At 42.4% G+C, this 20,035-nt stretch overlaps 2 protein-coding genes and 1 long non-coding RNA gene across 8 annotated transcripts in view; 1 reads left to right on the top strand and 2 right to left on the bottom strand.

Annotated features, from left to right (window-relative positions):
- Positions 1 to 5,445, top strand: part of GLRA2 (glycine receptor alpha 2) — a 294,664-nt gene extending 289,219 nt beyond the window's left edge. For all 6 annotated transcript variants that reach the window (XM_034435027.1, XM_034435018.1, XM_034435011.1 and 3 more), the window contains one exon: positions 3,996 to 5,445. In XM_034435027.1, coding sequence (XP_034290918.1) covers positions 3,996 to 4,277 — 282 coding nt within the window. In that variant the 3' untranslated portion in view covers positions 4,278 to 5,445. The remainder of the gene's footprint in view (positions 1 to 3,995) is intronic.
- LOC148113492 (uncharacterized) lies at positions 252 to 18,985 on the bottom strand. The gene is made up of 3 exons (XR_015734507.1): positions 18,221 to 18,985; positions 1,509 to 1,777; positions 252 to 808 (listed from the first exon to the last, which is right to left on the bottom strand). It is a non-coding gene; the product is annotated as an uncharacterized LOC148113492 (long non-coding RNA).
- On the bottom strand, positions 6,942 to 17,505 carry LOC148113493 (uncharacterized). Its single transcript, XM_087895262.1, has 2 exons — positions 13,434 to 17,505; positions 6,942 to 9,899 (listed from the first exon to the last, which is right to left on the bottom strand). Exons 1-2 carry the CDS (start codon positions 14,688 to 14,690, stop codon positions 9,882 to 9,884), a joined length of 1,275 nt encoding a protein of 424 aa, XP_087751388.1. The 5' UTR covers positions 14,691 to 17,505; the 3' UTR covers positions 6,942 to 9,881.
- Positions 18,986 to 20,035: the final 1,050 nt, after the last annotated feature.

Here is a 20,035-nt window from a genome sequence, read left to right as displayed (position 1 = left end):
AAATGCAAGGCACGCACGGCCTCTGCACATGGACACATGCCCTTTCATGCACCCTGTCCCCACGCATGGGCCCCTGGGCCCCCCTGCATATACCCCGCCCCCACACATGCATGCGTACCCCCATATGCGCCCCATCCCCATGCATTTGTGCTTGTGACCCACACATGTCCCACCTCCCATGCATGTGCATGCAGACCCCCACGTGCATGCACCCCCCCCACGTGACCTGCCCCCCGCGCATGCGTGGAAGAAACCCAAAAACCAGCTGACCAGTGGGAGGCATGGATGTATGCTGAACTGGGGTGATGGCTCATGTGCCCACAGAGAGGGCGCTGTGTGCCACCTCTGGCATGCGTGCCATAGGTTCGCCATCATGGGTATAGGGTCTCCTGCTGAAGCGAGGGGTTGGACTCAAAGACCTCCAAGGTCTATTCTGTTCTATTCTATTCTATTCTATTCTATTCTATTCTATTCTATTCTATTCTATTCTATTCTATTCTATTCTATTCTATTCTATTCTATTCTATTCTATTCTATTCTATTCTATTCAACAAAACTTCTGTTATGCCCAGAATCAAATGTGGGAATCTCTATTCCAAGGGTGGCTATCATATATCTCTTTAATACCATCTAGTGCGCATCTGGATGCTTGCAATCAAAGCTCTACTCTTGCCTGCTAGGTTGCTCCATATAGCCGTAGAGACTTAAATAAGCCTTCATCCATTACTTTAAAGTTTCAGTGTTTTTATCCACACACCAGGGCATCCTGGATGTCATGTTTCTTCAGGCCTTCCTTCATCACTTTTCTCTGGAAAAGGCAAATACCAAGTCAAACTTATGCTCTCTCAGTCGAACTTATGCTCTCTCATATCCAATCTTTGGAAAAACCATGGAACTGGAGTTACTTCTTTGCTCCTATTCAAAACTTTACCATGTACTTTATGTCTTAAAAATAAAGGTATAGCTCAACCAAAGCTAGACAGCCAAGTCCTAATGTTTAAACTCGGTTGGATTGTCTAGTTTCCTTGTATCAGTGGCACCTTGCCATTCAAAATAAAAATGTGAAAAACAGACCATTCCTGTCACATTCCTGCACTATACTTATTAGTTTGCAGGTTTGTAAATAATATAATATTGTTACTAATACATGATGTAAAACATATTGCTTGCACATCAGTAATTGTTGGACACAAACTCTTGGTTTTTTTAATGCACAGAAATATTCAAAATATAACTGGTAATAAGGTAATATATTCAAAAATATAATTATGTCAATCTACTACATCCTTTTTCTTAATGGATAGAATAACTATTAAAATTCACCTTTATTTTTTTCACTAGAAAAAAGTTTCATAAGAAGGGTATATATCTCAGTGGTGGGTTGCTACCGGTTAGGCCCAGTTCTACAGAATAGGTAGTAACTTTAGGAAGTAGTTCTCCAAACCGGTAGTAACGGCAGCCAGGCCATGCCCCTGAACCGGTTCCCTGGTCCCTGCTTGCTCACCTACCTGAAGCTGACCGGAGCAAAGAAGCTTCTCATCTGCCTGGCCGCAGGGTGTCGAAAAGTCCTTCAGCCGGTGAGAAGAAAGCTATACATGCGAGAAGATGATGGCAGCAACCGGAGGTCTTTCTGGCGTTGTGCACCAGTGGCTGGGTGGAAAAGAAGCCTCTTGGCTTCCAAGTTCAGCAGCAGACTCAGTCCCTTCACACAGGGTCACTTTTCTCCGCGTCCAAGAAAGATCAAAAGATGTGGAACAACCTTTAATGACAAAGCCACCTAGATGAGATAAAAGAAAGCAAACCACTGAGGGAAGGAGCCCACCAAAGCTGCTAGTGTTGCAGCCGTCCCCCTTCCCCGCAGCTTGGAGCTCCAAGCAGAAGAGGTCCTCGGCTGTTGTGAAGAAGCAGCAACTCTGGGTGCGCCACGCCCGCTTCTTTCCCTTTGAGAGCCGCTTTACAAACAAGGTGCAAAGTGGCTCTCAAAGAGAACGAAGCGGGCGTGGCGCACCCAGAGCTGCCGCTTCTTCACAACAGCCAAGGACGGAAGAGTTCGCTCAGGAGCGACGCCAGCAAGGAAGGCGGCTAGGTTGGAGGGAGATGTAGCCCAAGCTCTCTGGGATGGGTAAACAAGTGTGGGGAGGCAAAGGGGAGTGGACTTGGCCTGCCGCGTGTTGCATCCCCCTACCAGCCTTTGCCCACGCCTCCGTGCCACCAGCGTCTCCCGAAGCCGCTCCCATTGGAGTCGCGACAGGGATGGGGGCAGCCCAGTAAGCTGGGTGCCCCAAAATGGTGCGGAGGCGTGGGGGAAAGGCTGAGAGGGAGTGCAACACACGGGAGGCTCCCCGCAGTTCCTTGGCTCATCTGGGCTGCAGCTGAGTCCGCTGCCCTGAGCTGGCAAAGTGGATTGCTCTGGCTGCAACCACAAGGAAGACCTGTCAGAGGTGAGAAAGGGCACTTTTCGACCAGGAAGGGCAACGGAGGGAAAGCCAAGATGACAACCACCACCCCACATGTCCCGACCTGGATATGGGGCCGGAGTGTCAAAAAAAAGTTTCAAAAAGTCCCAAAAATTTTAGCCACCTTTTCGGTGGGCATGGCTTGGGGGGGGTGTCATGTGACTGAGTGTGTGAGTGATGTCATGTTGGCCACGCCCAATCAGTCATGCCTCCCCACCTAGCCACACCCACTGAACCAGTAGTAAAAAATTTTAGAACCCACCACTGATGTATCTGTAACTGAATATTTCCAAAATCCTTACCAAATCACAATTACTGTGGCTAAAGGAGGAAGCAAAACTGTTTCATTGGTATAATACTTATTATATGTAGTACATATAATACTGTATATGTAGTACAGAACTTTCAGAATTCATGTTTTTTTAAAGCAAAGGAAGGAGATCATATAAAGCTGTGTTAGCCTTTATTATTATTTTTTCTAGACCACGTTTAATCATTCAATTCATCAGGAACTGAAGCAGAAACTCATCATTCTTGAGAAAAGCTAAAAAGTCAGAAGTGTAATTCATATAATAAATTATTACCATAGCAGATAGCATGCAAATAAATTTAAAATACAAAACATGGACTCCTTACTTCTTTAATTAATCTTTTGATCTGGATCTGCTTGCCTTTTGCATGTAAAAAAGAAAGCAGCTTGGGAACATTGCTTTGCTACATTCTTACAAAACTGTAATTAAAAGTTTAGAAGGAAATTACATATTCCAGATTTATCATAGTATTTTTTTATATAAACCTGTTACCATTTTAGAATGGAAAAAAATCTTCCAGAAAGAGCTATATTACACTCAAATTTGCAGCTTTCTGTGGAATTTATCATTATCATTAGATCTACTTCTAGCTAAGCTCTCCATTAATCAAGCTATTTGTGAAAAATACCTGTACATTTACCACACAGGTATAAGGCTATTAGATCTGGATTAGCATCCCTTATACCGCTGGCACTCAGCAAGAAGACAATATAGTTTTAAGTTATCTGTCTGTTCTTTTATCAAAATATATTGGTCTTATCAAAGCAAAGAGATTTCATAAAGCCATTCATTTGACAACCAGAAACCCAATCTCTTCAACTCTTGAAGGAGGGTGTAGGACAGCTTGCCATGGCTAATTCATCACAGCCAATTTGTTGCGGTACAACTTGCCATAGCCAACTTGCCGCGGGACAATTTGCCATGGAACAAGAGTTACACTAACATTAAATAAATGGTAGAATAGAATCATTAAAGAAAGGATGCCAAAGGAGGGACAGAATGAAATGTAAATGGCAAAAAGTAAAATATTTTAAAATTTATTTTAAATAAATTGAATTGTTGAATTATCCTGTACCAAGTTGTCCCACAGTGAGTTGGCCATGGTGAGTTGTCCCATTCCATGGAAGGACATCTTAAAAGCAAAAAACATACTATATAATGGAATTTAGTCAAATTGATTGTTTTTGTTATTTCTCTTAATTTTTTGTTGTTGTTGTTATTTCTTCAGGAAGAAGATGGAGCTCGTGACAGCCGATTTAACTTTGGTGGCTATGGGATGGGTCACTGCCTACAAGTAAAAGATGGTACCGCAGTCAAAGCTACACCTCCCAATCCTCTACCACCTCCCATGCCAAAAGATTCAGATTCCATCAAAAAGAAATTTGTGGACCGTGCCAAAAGGATTGATACAATATCCCGAGCTGCCTTCCCACTTGCCTTTCTCATCTTCAACATATTTTACTGGATCACATACAAAATTATACGTCATGAGGATATTCACAAAAAATAAGTAACTCTTTGCAAGCTGGGTTTTCTAGCCAAAGTGACTTTCTTGTAAATAGTGAAGTGTCTTTTTTTTGTCCTTGGCACTGAAGGTTTGTTGTCTTGTGCTGCTAAACAAGTAATGGGGAACAATAACCATTGCACAAAATAAGTTACATTGATAAGATTGCAAAATGAAAAGGTAGTCTCTATGTGGTTCTTCCAGTATTCTTACCAAGATCACACACTCACAGGGCATATTTGTTCTGAGTTGTCAGTGTGTTTCAGCTCTATTTAAGGAATTCTTAAAAGCATCTGTCATGGGATTGTCTGTAATGGTTGCACTGCAGTAAGTTTTAAGAGGACCAAATTTTTTTCAGGGTAACATTGCTTTCCTTTAGGAAACAAGTATCTACACTACAAGCTACATTCCATTAATCTCTGTAGTTAGCCCAGAAGTCCCCTTGTCAATGGTAAGTTATTTCTACTAAGAGGGCATGGGAAGAAGAGCCTTATACTTTATTAACTTTATGGGGGTACATTTTAATATTCTTGCTTTCTTAGAACTGAGGTTCAACTTGCATAGACTGTGATTAATTTCACTCCTTTCATCTACAGAAATGGCTTGTGCTATGGATAATGTTCTTATTTTAAGATGGTGCACTTATTTCAATTTATTTTTTTTAAATTAACTACATGCAGCATAAGGTGCCAAACCATACTTTACCTATCATAATTCTACACCATATTGTTGGTTAAGAATTTATGTCCAAGAGTAGTTCAGTTTAGCATTGAATTTCTATTACTGATCTCCTTGTAGTTGCGAGTTGATAACTCTGTAGGTAAACATGACTTGTTTACAGACCTTGACTTTATATCTTTACTAAAAGAAACCCAGGTGGGTGTCATTTTAAATATCATTAACTTACTAAAGAGTTTTAAACTGTACTGTGATTTTCATAACCTGTTAACCTTTTGGTGCCAGCGCTATGTGGTTTAAATCCATGCTATGTGTTTTAAAGTACATATGAAAACAATTTTAAAAAGTGAACAGAAAATGGAGGTATTTTTGTTTACCCAAGAAAAAAAACTGTAATATTTAAAACAAAGGAAACATTAAGATTTTACATTTGCTGTAAAAATTTATTACAGAAAAATTAATTATTCAATTTCAATAAAGTTAAGTGTAGAATTCATTTTTGTTCATTATTCTTTCCTACTATGGAGTCCCCAAATCAGGAATGGATTCTACTTATCTTTACTACCGGTTCGGAATGGGATCGTCCTTTGATTGATTGATATGGAATACTTGTCTTGGAAACAAACTAGAGAAAAGGAGTCTGATACATTTAATACCACCCAAAGAATTTTAAAACAAAATGCATTTGTGATAGCAGGAGTATCCTATCTAGAGTGCAAAACTATGGATGTTAAGAATTTTTACTATTTCTTTATTGATACTTTTTCAGCTCAGGTATGTCAGGTATTGCCATTAATGGGCAAATACAAATTGGTAATCTTTCATTTGAAAACAGAAAAAGGATTCCCAGAACATGAAGAAAAAGAAATATCATTCTTCTGAGAAACCCAAGTACATAGCCCCTCTTGAGACAGCAGGCCTTTTAGGTAATCCTCTATTTACAGCCATTCATTTAACAACAGTTCAAAAATATGACAGCCTTGGAAAAAATGACCTGTACTTACACTTACAATTGTCACTCCATTCCTACATCATGTGGTCATAATTGTGGTTCTTGCCAACTGGCTCACATTAAAAACCAGTTATGGAATTCTGGAGTGACATGATCACCGTTTCCAGCAAAACAATTGTCATTGCAGAAGCTGGATTCACTTAACAACCACGTGATTTTCTTAATGATCACAGTAAAGTTGGTTGTAAAATTACATCCTAGTCTCCTTACAACCACAATGACGTACAACAGAAATACAATCCCAATTGTGGCTGTAAATCGAAGATTACCTATACTAAAAATGAAAGACCGATGGTGCAGCTAGCACCAGAATTCACTTGTGGGAAGCATCAGAGTTCACAGTGATACACAATAATGATCAGATACTCTTTGCCTAGAGAAAAGATTGAAACTCTTAGAATTCCTTAGCTAGCCTCCAGCTAGAAATTCCGGATTTTTTAGTTAAATCATACCCGGATGACATCAGGTTGGCAAGAGTGTTTGTACCCACCAATCTCTCTCAGTGATATAAATACTTAACTAAATGATCAGAAAATCAAAACTACAAAAATGCAGCTTCCGTGAATGTTGAGTTGTCCTCTCTTGAGGTATATTTTTTTTAAAAAGGAAATATGCATACCTTGCCTGAAAGTGCTGCATGCTGATATCTCCACTTGGGTACTCCTGTTAACAGTGCAGGTGCCATTCAGTAATACCTCTCTTCTCCTCCCCAAATCTGACCACATAAAATAGGACTGTGTGAATAGTATTTCAGATGGCTTCCTTGGTTGATTTACTTGATGAATAGTGATTGTTGAAAATGCTTATGGGCTGCTGTTCAAGGAATAATATAAACTACACTAGTTTACCACTATTGTAAACAGAATCTTTAATTACAGATATTGGCAGTGTTTGTTTTTGTTAAAGGATAATGGAAGTGGGGTTTTTTATATGTAGTATTTTAAGCAGGTATGTTGTGGATTTAATAAGACAAACACAACTTTTAGATTAATCAGAGACAGATTTTATATATTGCGCAATAGGTTCAAGGCTCTGTACATGAAGCGTTGAACAAAGACAGAAATTAGGTACAATGGTTTTATACCCTTCTAGACAAAGGATTCTGTTAACTCAGCAATTCATATGGTCATATACATTTATCATTTTTAATTGACATTTCCTAATTACAGAGTTTCTTTGCAAACAGTTATAATTCTTTTTGTAGATTACTGAAGCATAGATTCAAATCATCTTTTGACGATGGACAACTTTTAACTCATGTGGATCCCCTTGACCTAACCAACCTTTAAGCTGTATGTCATTAGAATGTTCCTTTCTTCTGACAATTTAGAAGCCTCCTAGAGGAACCAAAAGGATTTTGGCTGAGTTTGTACTTTTTCCAACCGGATGCATTGCTTTTTAGAATAGAGTGAATAGAAAGTTATCCAGTGATCATCTATCAGAGCCCGCTTCATTACATTATTCCCCCCTCTGAAAGTTTTTCAATGCAGAAACTTTCACTATTCTCATATAAGTTTAACTTCTGAGTATACAAGGTTCCAATAAACAATTCTACCATATATAGGGTCTAACAAAAGATAATTAATAAAAGTAAAGGATAGGTAGTTCTTGATTGTTTTTCTACTCTCTTGATTCTTGGGGAGATTCTCTACCTCTTTCTATAGGTTCCATTTCCTCATATGGGTCTGCCTCAGAATCTTTATGTTCTTCCACAGGATAGGGACCAAGTTGATTAAGAAAATGTTCTATCAAAGCTAGTTCCTTTTCAACTTGAATCTCCTTTACTGCTCTTATTGATAGCTGTTTCAGCATAGGGATTGCACAAGGAATAAAAGCTAGGCCTGCCACAGCCATATTAATCCACCCGGATCCAGGCAACCAAGAAAACCACATGTCAGTTGTTTATAACCTCTGACCTATCTTGGAAGCCCTATCCTGCAATTCCTTGGCAATTTCTCTGACCACACCTGATTCGTTACATGTTCCTGTCCAGTTTGTTGGTAAACACAAATATGCATCCTTTCCACATAAGAAGATTTATGGAAAAGGCATGCACTCAGTAGTTCCTTGCATTAGTCCAGACCCCTAAGTCCCTGCCACAAACATTCCTGCCAGTGGTTGCAATGGGACTTCCAGTGAGGGGTCCTTCTGTTTATCTCTGAGAATTGGTCCTTCAAAAACATATCGAGAGGTAGTATTTCCAGATGGAAAAAGGATGCACAAATCTGATTTGGACTTTAAGTTGAACCAGAGCGGAAATTCTGAAGGTTGAAATGGTCTTGGACAGATTCTATCCACCCCACTTTCCCTTCTTAAAGTTTATTTCTGGTAGCCTTTGTTCTAACCCAGAGTTGTGGTTTGACAGGAACAGCATGATAAGATGCAGGGCTAGCAGATAAACATAAGCAGCATTTCTGACCTAGGGTAGGGTCATACTGTTTAACAAGATCTTGACTTTATTCCAAAATCCGTGATATATAGTCTCCTCTATGCAATTGTTGTAGAGGCCCTTTTTCCTTATCTATTCCACCCTCAGCTGGGAATGTCAATAGTGCAACCTTAGGTGGTGGAGTTGACTTAGGTCTAAAGTAAGAACCTCGTGCATAGACAATGCATTTTTGGCGGTAGCGAACTTGACCTAAAGTGTCTCTACTTGGGGAATCAATGTTCATTTTATGTTCACTTGAGAGTCCTAGTGCGAATAATGTTCAAAGCCATAAACAAATCATAATCAACCATGGTGTGAAGCTCACTACGTCAGGGAAAGGGTTAGTGGTGCATGTGGTTTGGGAAACAGGAGTAGCAATAAAAATCCTAGGTCTACCACAAAACCGTTCCTTATATATGTAAAACAAAATTACTAGCAACATTAGAAAAACAAGTACCCACAAAACGTACTCCCAAACTTCTAATAACATTAGCATGTGTAAGGAAGTGTTATATTAAAGCTAAGAAAATGTATATGTGCAATGTGAAGGCAGTTGTCCTCTTTACAAATCTTCCGCCGTTCGTTGAGAATCAGCTTCCGGAGTGATTCAGCAGGGCTGATGATCACCTGGTATCAGTCTCATCCAGTGGATCCAGGATCGTCCTTCTAAGATCTTAAAAACACAATTACAAAACCAATACATCTGGGCGAGTGCGCAAAGGAATCTGAGCAGTTGTAGTCCTTTTCAGTTGGGAAACAGCATAGGCAACCACTGAATCCTAAGAAAGAAAAAATACAAAAATAGTCCAGATGATGAAGAACGCTATTCCCACTGGTGGCTGGATCCTTTGGATCATCAACTTCAGTGGATTTCCTTGATGAGATTGGGCCCGTTCACTTGGGGTCTAACTTCCATCCAGTTTGGATTAACATCCAATCATCGTGGTGGAATTTGTGGACTGGAAACTTCAAAGGTGGTGTTTGGGCTAATAGTCCTTGTTTCCTAAAAACTTCAAAATATCTGGACAAGTTATACACATATTGTTTCAATACTTTGTCTCTGGTTTCCAAGGAAGTAATGCATATGCTTCCTGTAGTGAAAACTACTCCAAACAACAGTGTCAGGTTTCGGTTCTGTCTTAAAATAAGTTTCATTTTCAAGCGCAGTCTCTAATGAATCATTCTTTATTAAGAACAGAAATAGCCGACATTTCTGAGGCTAATTGCAGCTCAACTGGCCCCTCCTTCCAACCCCCTCCTCTTCCGCTCTCCAACCCGATTTCTCATTGGCCATTAGCCAATCCATCTCTCCGTCCTGGCACGTACTTCTCACAGGAATGTGACCCCCACCCTCATCCCCCAGAAAACCCTATCTCTTGCATGCAGAAAACTAGGTAAAAGTTCATCTCAGCAATAATTCAGCACTTCTGGTCTTCATGACAGCACTGGAAGAGAGCATAAGTTGGAGTGCTGACATCCGGCCCCTCTCCCTTCACTTCTGCGACATCACCTATCCCATAGGGAAAACACAAGAAGATTAGTCCCATCAGCCCCTCCCTGGCTGTGCACCCCCCCCTCCCGGCTTTCCCGGGTGGTCTGCATGGAATTTTGCTATAAGGCGATCAGCTTGGATGTTTGCGCTCTTCACCCAGGAAGCCTCTGACAATGGGTAACCCTTCCATTTAATTAAGTACTGAAGGCGCCCCCTGTGCCATCTTGAATCGAGAATCTGCTGCACTTCATAATGCGTTTGGCCCCCAACAACCAGGGGCCCAGGGGGTTCACGTGGTGTTGGCCTTAAAGTAGACCCCACTACAGGTTTTAGAAGGCTACTGTGAAAAACAGGGTGAATTTTCCCCAAAAGCCGTGGCAACTGCAATTGCACCGTAACGGGGTTGATTATTTTTATTATAGGAAATGGTCCTATAAATTTTGGGCCCAATTTCCTGCTCGGGAGTCTAAGTCTCAAGTACTTGGTGGAGAGGTAAACTTTCTCTCCCAGCTGAAATGGTCTTTGGGGAGTTCGGTGCTTGTCTGCTTGGTCCTTATAAGATTGAGCCGCCTTTGCCAGCGCCCTCTTAACATTTTCCCAAGTTTGTCTCAACATTGCCATCCAGTCGGTCAAACTGACTGAGGAAGGGGGCTCCCTCGGGTATTCTGGCATGGGAACAAAATCCATGCCACTCACTATTTTGAACGGGGTTAGCCCCGTGCTGCTGTGGACAGCATTATTATATGCAACCTCCGCAAAAGATAGGAGGTCTGCCCAATTGGACTGCTGGTAGTCGACGTAGCATCTTAAATACTGTTCTATCATAGCGTTCAGTCTTTCTGCCCCCCCATTGGTACTCGGGTGAAATGCTGAGCTGAGCCCTTGGGATGAACCTATGGATCGTAGAAACTCCCTCCAGAACTTTGCTGTGAACTGGACCCCTCTGTCGGAAATGATTCTCCTGGGGACTCCATGTAGGCGGTAAATGTGTTTCAGGAACAGTTTGGACAACTGACGGGCTGAAGGCAGTCCACTACAAGGAATGAAGTGTGCCTGTTTGGAGAATAAGTCTATTACAGTCCAGATCACTGTATTTCCACTACTCCTCGGTAGGTCTACTATAAAGTCCATTGCAATCTCCTCCCATGGTCTTGTTGGCTCAGCTACTGGTTGCAACAATCCAGGCGGGCACCCTGGCCTTGTCTTCATCGTGGCACAAATGGTGCAGCTTTTTACATAACTGTCTACGTCCTTTCTCATATGTGGCCACCAGAACTGCCTCCGTACTAGGTGCAGAGTCTTTAGGAACCCGAAGTGTCCTGCTGGTTTAACATCGTGGCTCCTCTTGAGAATCAGGATGCGTAAACTCTGTGGCACATAGAGCTTTGTCCCCCTCCATGCTAGTTCATCTCTTTTTGTCAAGAGATGTTGATTGTCTCGATACCAGGGGTCTGTCAGCATTTCATTTTTTAATTTTGCAGTTAAGTCACTTGCAAGTTGGCCTTGCTGGTCACGTGGTTGCCGTCTGGTGATCACTTGGGCCGCAGCTTGGGTGGAGGGGATGATGGCATTCACTACCTGCTCCCGCTCACTGTTGTATTGGGGCATCCGGGAGAGGGCATCAGCCAGGAAATTTCTCCCACCTGGGATGTGCTTAAGCTCGAAATTGAAACGATTGAAGTATTGTGCCCACCGTACTTGCCTGGGTGACAGTTTTCGTGGGGTTTTTAGGGCCTCTAGGTTTTTATGATCAGTCCAGACTTCAAATGGTTTCTGGCCTCCCTCTAGAAGGTGCCGCCAGGTCAACAAGGCCCACCTTACTGCAAACACTTCCTTCTCCCACGCCGCCCATCGCCTTTCCGTATCGGTGAGTTTGCGGGAGGTGTAGGCGCAGGGTTGTAGATCCCCTTGGTTGTTCTTTTGGAGTAACACAGCTCCTACTGCCACATCACTTGCGTCTGCTTGGATGACAAAAGGCTGTTCTGGATCCGGGTGTTTTAAGACAGGTTCTTTCGCGAACAGTCCTTTTAGCGTCTCAAATGCCTGTTGGCAGGTCAGGTCCCACTGTAGGGGTTATCCCGGGCGAGGTTTCATTGCTGGGCTTCCTGTCTTTAGGAGGTCTGTCAAAGGTTTGGCAATCTTCGCAAACGAGGGGATGAATTGTCTGTAGAAATTCGCAAAACCTAGAAAACTTTGCAATTGTCTGCGGGTGCGAGGGGGCTGCCATTGTAGAACTGATTGGACCTTGGCTGGGTCCATCTCTATCCCCTCATTTGATACTCGGTAGCCCAGGTAGTCTAGCCGTGATTGGTGGAAATCGCATTTTGGCAGTTTGACATATAGGTTTGCCCGTAGCAGTTTTTCCAGTACTTGGCGGACGAGGGGTATATGTTCGTCTATGGTCTCCGTGTAGATAAGAATATCGTCCAGGTAGACGAGGACCCCTTTGTAAAGGTGTTCATGTAAGACTTCGTTTATTAACTGCATGAACACTGCCGGGGCTCCTTGCAATCCAAAAGGCATTACTTTAAACTGGAAACTGCCCAGGGGGCAGTTGAATGCTGTTTTCCATTCATCTCCTGCCCTTATGCGTACTCGGTAATAAGCTTCTCGAAGGTCTAGTTTGGTGAAAACCTTTCCTTTAGCTAGGTGGGCTAACATGTCTTTCATGAGGGGGAGAGGGTACAAGTTGTGTACGCAAACAGCATTGATACTTCGAAAATCGACCACCAGTCTCATGGAGCCGTCCTTTTTCTCTTTAAACATGACCGGCGCCGCTACCGTTGGTTTCACTGGCTCAATAAATCCCCTTTGTAAGTTTTTGTCTATGTAGTCCCGCATTTCCTGCATTTCTCGGGGCGTCATAGCATACATTTTAGGTTTGGGTAGTTTCGCTCCTGGGATAATCTCGATGGCACAATCGGTCTCGCGGTGGGGGGGCAGGATGTCACACTCGGCCTCGCTGAATACCCCTGCAAGGTCTTGGTACTCCCTTGGGATCTGGTTTGCGTTACAAGCGGTGGTGGGTGCGGCTGCCAATTGTTTTGCTGCACCTTCTGGGAGGGAGCCTTGTGTTGGTGGTGTTTTCTTCTGTAGTGGAGGGCTGCTTTGGGGTTTCAGCATGGGAGGAAATTCTTCTGGTCGGGGCGGCAGGGGTTGGGGCCCCTTTGCTATTCTCAGCCTGCGGGTTCCCTCTTGCCACCAAATGATTGGGCCCCATTTGTCGAGCCATGAGAGTCCCAATATGACTGGTTCTGTCATCTTGGGGGCTATTATGAAGCGGATCATCTCCCAGTGATCTGCGAGTTCTAGTCTCACGGGTTCAGTCAAATGTGTGGCATATGTTCCTCCCACTAGGGACCCATCAACTTGCTCGAAGCGAATTGGTTGTTTGAGCTGTTTAGCTCGGATTCCCAATTTTAGAACTGTGGGTAGGTTGATTAGGCACCGTGTGCTACCCGAGTCTATTAGGGCTTGGAAAGTCTCTTGGGCCCCTGTTTTGGGGGCTGTTAGGCATATGGGGAAAAGAAAAGGATGGACGGGTCCACTCACCATCGGGTCATCCTCGCCTTCGTCTTCCGTGTCATAGGGTTCGGGGAACTGATCTCCCTCATCTGGGATTCCTCTGGTTTCGGTCAGATGAGTGAAAAACTCAGGGATTTGGGGAGTTTCCTGCGGTACGTGGGTGACGCGGTTGGGCCCTCGTTCCGGTCGTGCTTTGGGCGGTGGAGCTGGTCCCGGTCTAGGCGTTCCACATCTTGCTGCTATGTGGCCGCTTCCCCCACATCTGTAGCATTTCAGTGGGCTCCGTGGGGCAGTTGGTCTGTAGGAGGGCTGTGATGTTGGGGTTTCTCGTCTGTTGAGTGGCCCCTGGTCTGGTCGGCCTCTCTCCTTTCCCTCTGGTGGTTTTGACGTGTCAGTCGCCCGCAGCCCTCTGTCGACTTTTATCGCTACCCGGAACCATTCAGCGAGTCGGTTTGGGATGTCACGATAGGCAGTCACTTGGGAAATTCTTTTATCTAGGCTTGTTCTAAAAAAATACACCAGCAATTGCTCTGGTAGGGGAGGCAGTGTCCCAATGACTCTCCTGAATTCACGGATATGCTCTCTGATAGGCTTCCCCCTCTGCATTAGGTTTCTGAGTTCGTCTTCCACATAGGGGTCCTCCTCCTCCTCCTCATAACGGGCTCTCAATAGTTGCAAGAACCCATCCGCATTTTGTAGCTGGGGGGCCCTGTATTTGTAGAGTGATGCTGACCACCTCTTTGCTTCTCCCTCCAGCCCTTCCCTGATAGCATTCACTAGGGCTCTGGGGAAAGGGTAGAGGTGTCCGAACCGCTCTATGTATATCTCAGCTGAATCGAGGAATTGGGCGAGGTTGTCTGGGTCACCATCGAACTTCCCTCTGAACTGGGGTGGCTCCTCCCTCTCTGCCCTCTCCTCTCTGTGCTGAGCTCTGGAGGGCCAGCCCTGGTGTTGATAGTCCTCTGCCTCGTCTCTCATCCTGGGGTGGGGAGGTGCTGCCTTGTCTGGGCTTCGCTGCCATTCCCATCCCCAGCTCGCCCTTCCCAATTCACTTAGGGGTTTTTCTTTATCTTTTAACTTTGCAAAAGGGGATTCCGCCTTTAAGGCTTTTGGCACAGTCCCCGGGTACTTATCTGCTTCACGTTTCTTTGCTTGAAGTTCTGCGGGGGGGGAAGGTGGAGAAAGTTGAACCTTTGTATTTTCCAAGTTGGCTGGAATCACGACCGCTTCTGCTCCTCCCGTTTCTTGAAGCAGGCTTTCCTCCGATAGCTTGGCTTCAGCCATAGTCCGTCCGACCAGTTGTGTGGGAGGGAACGGGATGATTTAAACTCAGCCAGCCTGGATTTGGAGGAGAGTTGAGCTGTCTGTCAGGTTTTGGTTCTGTCTTAAAATAAGTTTCATTTTCAAGCGCAGTCTCTAATGAATCATTCTTTATTAAGAACAGAAATAGCCGACATTTCTGAGGCTAATTGCAGCTCAACTGGCCCCTCCTTCCAACCCCCTCCTCTTCCGCTCTCCAACCTGATTTCTCATTGGCCATTAGCCAATCCATCTCTCCGTCCTGGCACGTACTTCTCACAGGAATGTGACCCCCACCCTCATCCCCCAGAAAACCCTATCTCTTGCATGCAGAAAACTAGGTAAAAGTTCATCTCAGCAATAATTCAGCACTTCTGGTCTTCATGACAGCACTGGAAGAGAGCATAAGTTGGAGTGCTGACATCCAGTTCATATGATGATAATCTGTCTAGGTTGGGTAAAACTCTTGACACCACTGTTGCTGTAGCATTACTGCAGTTAAAAGCTGCAGCCCACCCTGTGAGGTGGTTCACTATGACTAATAAATATTTTACACTCCCCACTTTTGGTACCCATCTGTTGTTTTCTGACAGCATGTTCATTCACCTTTGTACAAACCAAACATTTGTTTATAATTGATGTTACTAAAGGATATATCCCAATACAACCAAAGCTTAGTTTAAAAGTTCATCTACAATAGCTTGAAGTCCCCAATGACTCCACCCATATTTTGCCAAATGATGTCCAGAAACTAAGGGTTACAATGCATTAAGCAATAGCCATCATAAAGTCAGCTTATTGCCCCGCACAAACTGGGTCCTCAATTCACCTACCTTAGAAAGGATGGAAGGCTGAGTCAACCTTGAGCCTGGTGAGATTCGAATTTACAGTAATTGCAGACAGCTGGTGTTAAATTACAATGCATTTGTCTACTGAGCTATCCAGGCTCCCTGTCCATAGAGCTTAATTTAATGAATACAATTCAAAGGTTTGAGCAGACCAATTTCGAGGCAATTTGTCTCCAGGGGGTGTCCCTCCAAATCTGGTCTTATTTTTGTATGGAGACCAATTATTTCCACACCATAATGTTCTCATCCAAGGTGATCCATTGATCTGGTGTTGGTTAAGAACTGTGCTTGATTCAAATTGTGAACTGTAGGTAAAATCAAATCTGTCTGCTGCATTAAAATTGTTTCATTTTTGTTTAGAATCTTGAATCAGATAACCACTACTGAAGGATAGTTCTGACTTGATGTGGGGTGCTTACAATGAGGGCTCCCTCAAAGGTCAATTTCCTACTTTCTGAGCCAACACCCCTCGTGCAATTCAATTTGTGTGTGTGTGTGTGTGTGTGTGTGTGTGTGTGTGTGTGTCTCTACAAAGAGACCAAATGGCTTTTCCAAATTTGGCAAACCCAATACAGGAGCCCCGGTTAAAGCCTGTTTCAAATTTTCAAGGCTTCCTCTTTCATGTCCCTCCCATTTCAAACTCCAAGGTCCAGATTCAATTAATTTTGCATAGAATTGTCTTAATTCTTGCTTGTTTATAGATGGAGGCGGAGATGCCACCCCTCCTTTCTATCAGGAGTGATTTTTTTTTCTCCTGGGGGGGGGAGTCTTTCCCTTTAAAGATTACTGAAAGGCAGAGCTTTCCCTTCCTGAATTCAAAACTCCTGGAATCAGTTTTATTGTTCCTAGTAAGGCAAGCAAGAAACAAACACATCTTTTATTCTTCCATTGTTTTGGAAAATAAGGCAGCATCTCAGTTTCTTAATGGCCCATTGGTAAAGGTGGGGGCTGAACTCTGCCTGAGTTTCTGCCTATTTTCTTTAAGGGAATTTTCTTGTGCTTTTAATATTGAGCTTCTCAAATCTTCCAACACTCCCTTCACTGATTAAGTGTATTCAAATGCTTTGTTCACTTAATCTGATCTCTGTCAACGAAAAACACCACTTCTCTTTTCTTTGGATCGGGCAATCTTTAACGCTGTCTTCCCTGCCCATATCACCACTTCTTCCCATTATCACTTGGTTCCACTCTCACATTCCTTTCTTCCTTCCCCGTCCAAAGGTTATACAACATCCATAACCTTCCAAAAACAAATCACATACCTTCTTCTTTCCATCAATTCTACTTTCTCTAACTCCTTCTTATTATAACATTCAATTCCTCCTACCACTGCCATCCTGATTTCCAAGCCAGCACAAGTCTGTGTAGACAAACTTAAAGGCAACTTTCTGACTTCCCTTAAAACTTCCTCTCACCCGTCAACTACCGTATATCCTTTCTATAAACAAATTAGCTCCTCAGCTCCAATTATATAATCTCCCCACAAACTGAAGTGAACAAAAACAAGCACACTCTCGAGGCAGAATCCAACATTTTAGACAAAAATGCCACTGAATCTCTCCCACCACACATCGCAATTTCCAACTCATCTCTGTGACAATTCCCAAAAAGGGCAGTAACTTGTGCTACTAGCAAACAAACAAATAAACAACAAACAAACATACAAACGAACCACCCTTCTCCCAAAGGACTCAAGGCGGTGTACAGCCTATTTTGTTTAAAAAAACAAGACAACACCAATTTAAAATAATTAAAAATATTAAATGGATTCGGCTCAATTTAAAACCCCAGAAATTTAAAACATCCGATTTAAAATTATGTTGCTAACCCAGCCTGGCGAAACAACAGGATTCTGAGTACAGGGTTAATGAAGCATTTTTAAACCTCCAAAAATTTCCAGAAAAAATAAAATCAAAATTGTATTCAGAGCAGAAAAGCTTTCATATGCAAATTAAAGAGACCAGCAGCAAACAGCATTAGCCGATCACCCACTTCCCCCTCCTTTCTCTGCTCAGAAGAGAGACATGCTGTCCGCAGCCCACCCTTTTCCTGCTTCTTTCTTCCAAAGGAAGGGGGGGAAATACAGGGAAAAATATTTAAAGTACATAGAATTCTCATCTTCCTTTTGCCTCTCCTTTCAACAACACAACCCTCTGCATTTCTTTCTAATTTCTCACATTCTCAACACACATCTCAAATATCTCCCACAGCCTCAAGCACAAATCATCTCACTTTGCTGGCAGCCACACATATCACAATCAATTAAATTCCATTCAAATTTACACACTATCATTATATATATACATATATATTTAACAGAAATCACACCAAATTGATCAAGTCATATCTGTTTTCCCATTTAGACAGGCTTCACCTTTTTAACTGCCTGCTAAACCCCGGGAGGGAAGAACAGTAAACAACAGTTCTCTGGCTGTTTAAGAATGTCAGTTTATCAGAAAATTTATAACACTGCAATTAGTTCTTCTCTTACCACACATAAGATTACACACAATACTTAGTTCCTTAATTCCAATACTTAAATACTTAATTCCAGAGACTTCAGGATGCCACCTGGTCCCCCAGGAGGTTGATCAAACCCCACTCTTCCACCCCTTTAAGAGTAGGCACCTCTAAACAGAGAGACTTTAACTCTCTGATTTATACTACCTGTTTTCTTTTCCTCTTTCTTTCTTTCTTATGTATTTATGCTGAGTCTCTGTTGTCTGATTAACCTTCAAGGATTCTTGACTGGCCTGTCTTCGTCAGCGGGTTTACGGCACCTCCTCACTGAATCTCCATGGACTTCAAAGGAGTCCTAATGGCCGGCCAGTGGATTTTCCTTGGGGAGGCGTCGATTCCCACTGAGGCAGGCTGTCTGGTAGAACAAAAGTTCTCTGCCTTGTAGTCCCATCTGCAGGGTGCCATAAATGTTGTGGATTTAATAAGACAAACACAACTTTTAGATTAATCAGAGACAGATTTTATATATTGCGCAATAGGTTCAAGGCTCTGTACATGAAGCGTTGAACAAAGACAGAAATTAGGTACAATGGTTTTATACCCTTCTAGACAAAGGATTCTGTTAACTCAGCAATTCATATGGTCATATACATTTATCATTTTTAATTGACATTTCCTAATTACAAAGTTTCTTTGCAAACAGTTATAATTCTTTTTGTAGATTACTGAAGCATAGATTCAAATCATCTTTTGACGATGGACAACTTTTAACTCATGTGGATCCCCTTGACCTAACCAACCTTTAAGCTGTATGTCATTAGAATGTTCCTTTCTTCTGACAATTTAGAGGCCTCCTAGAGGAACCAAAAGGATTTTGGCTGAGTTTGTACTTTTTCCAACCGGATGCATTGCTTTTTAGAATAGAGTGAATAGAAAGTTATCCAGTGATCATCTATCAGAGCCCGCTTCATTACATTAGGTATAAAAATGAAACACAGCTCAACTGGAATGTATTAGTAGCAGTTCTATACATGATTCTTTGTACAGTACTTCATGTGCATAAAATAAGTAGAAAGTAATAAAGGAGTAGTGTTTGTTTTTTTAAAAAAGACAATAGCACCAATTTTTCACCACTCTAAGGAAATGTGAAATATTAGTCACAGCTATTAGACTTCATAGTTTGATTTTATTCCCTTTAGATTTTTCTTACCCTTCATTTTAAATGCAGGTCAAGTTTGTGAAAGAAAGCCTTCAGGCACATCATACCCACAACAAATTTCCCAGAATGCATCAGGCCTAGCTATCAAAGATATTAGAAATTTTTCTTTAAGTTGACAATATTTTTGACAAGGCTGATTAGTAAATTTTCAGTTTAGCTCAGTTGGATTTTTTTTTCCTTTACAGACAGTAATGATGCTCTTCATCCATTCTGAATCTGGTATCTCCTAAGTATGTTAGATGGACCACTATATTAATGCCAAACAAAAGACCATCATATTGGGGAAGACTGATCTAAAAGTTCTTGCTCATATCTGTAGATTCAGATAGTTTCATGATAAAGTTGTTTTTTAATAGAATGAATTGTTCAAAACTAATTTCTGAAAGAGAGCCAGTTTGGTGTAGTGGTTAAGGCACTGGGCTAGAGAACGGGATACTGTGAATTCTAGTCCTGCTTTGGACACAAAGCCAGATGGGTGTCCTTGGGCCAGTCATTCTTTTTCAGTTTTAGGAATGAGGCAATGACAAACCACTTCCAGATGTTGCCAAAAAAACTGCAGGGACTGATCCAGGTAGTTATCAGGAGTCAACAATGATTTAAAGACACAAAAACAAAACAAAAAAAATGTGGAAAACCATGAAGTCCCAATTACAGCTTTGGGTTGCACTTGAGTTTTTCTATCATCTGCTGATCTCAAATCCAAGATAGTTTTGAATAGAGTAACGTGTTCTTTACTCACATCTCCATCAATCCATTTTAGTCTCTGAAATATGAGGAAAATAAGGTTATGTAAAGAAAGGAAA

This window comes from Pantherophis guttatus, chromosome 5, assembly GCF_059756535.1.
Source record: "Pantherophis guttatus breed Tessera chromosome 5, ASM5975653v1, whole genome shotgun sequence".
In the NCBI taxonomy this organism is placed as follows: Eukaryota; Metazoa; Chordata; class Lepidosauria; order Squamata; family Colubridae; genus Pantherophis; species Pantherophis guttatus.
The sequence above is the reverse complement of the archived record's forward strand: the minus strand, read 5'-3'. Positions and strand labels throughout refer to the sequence as shown.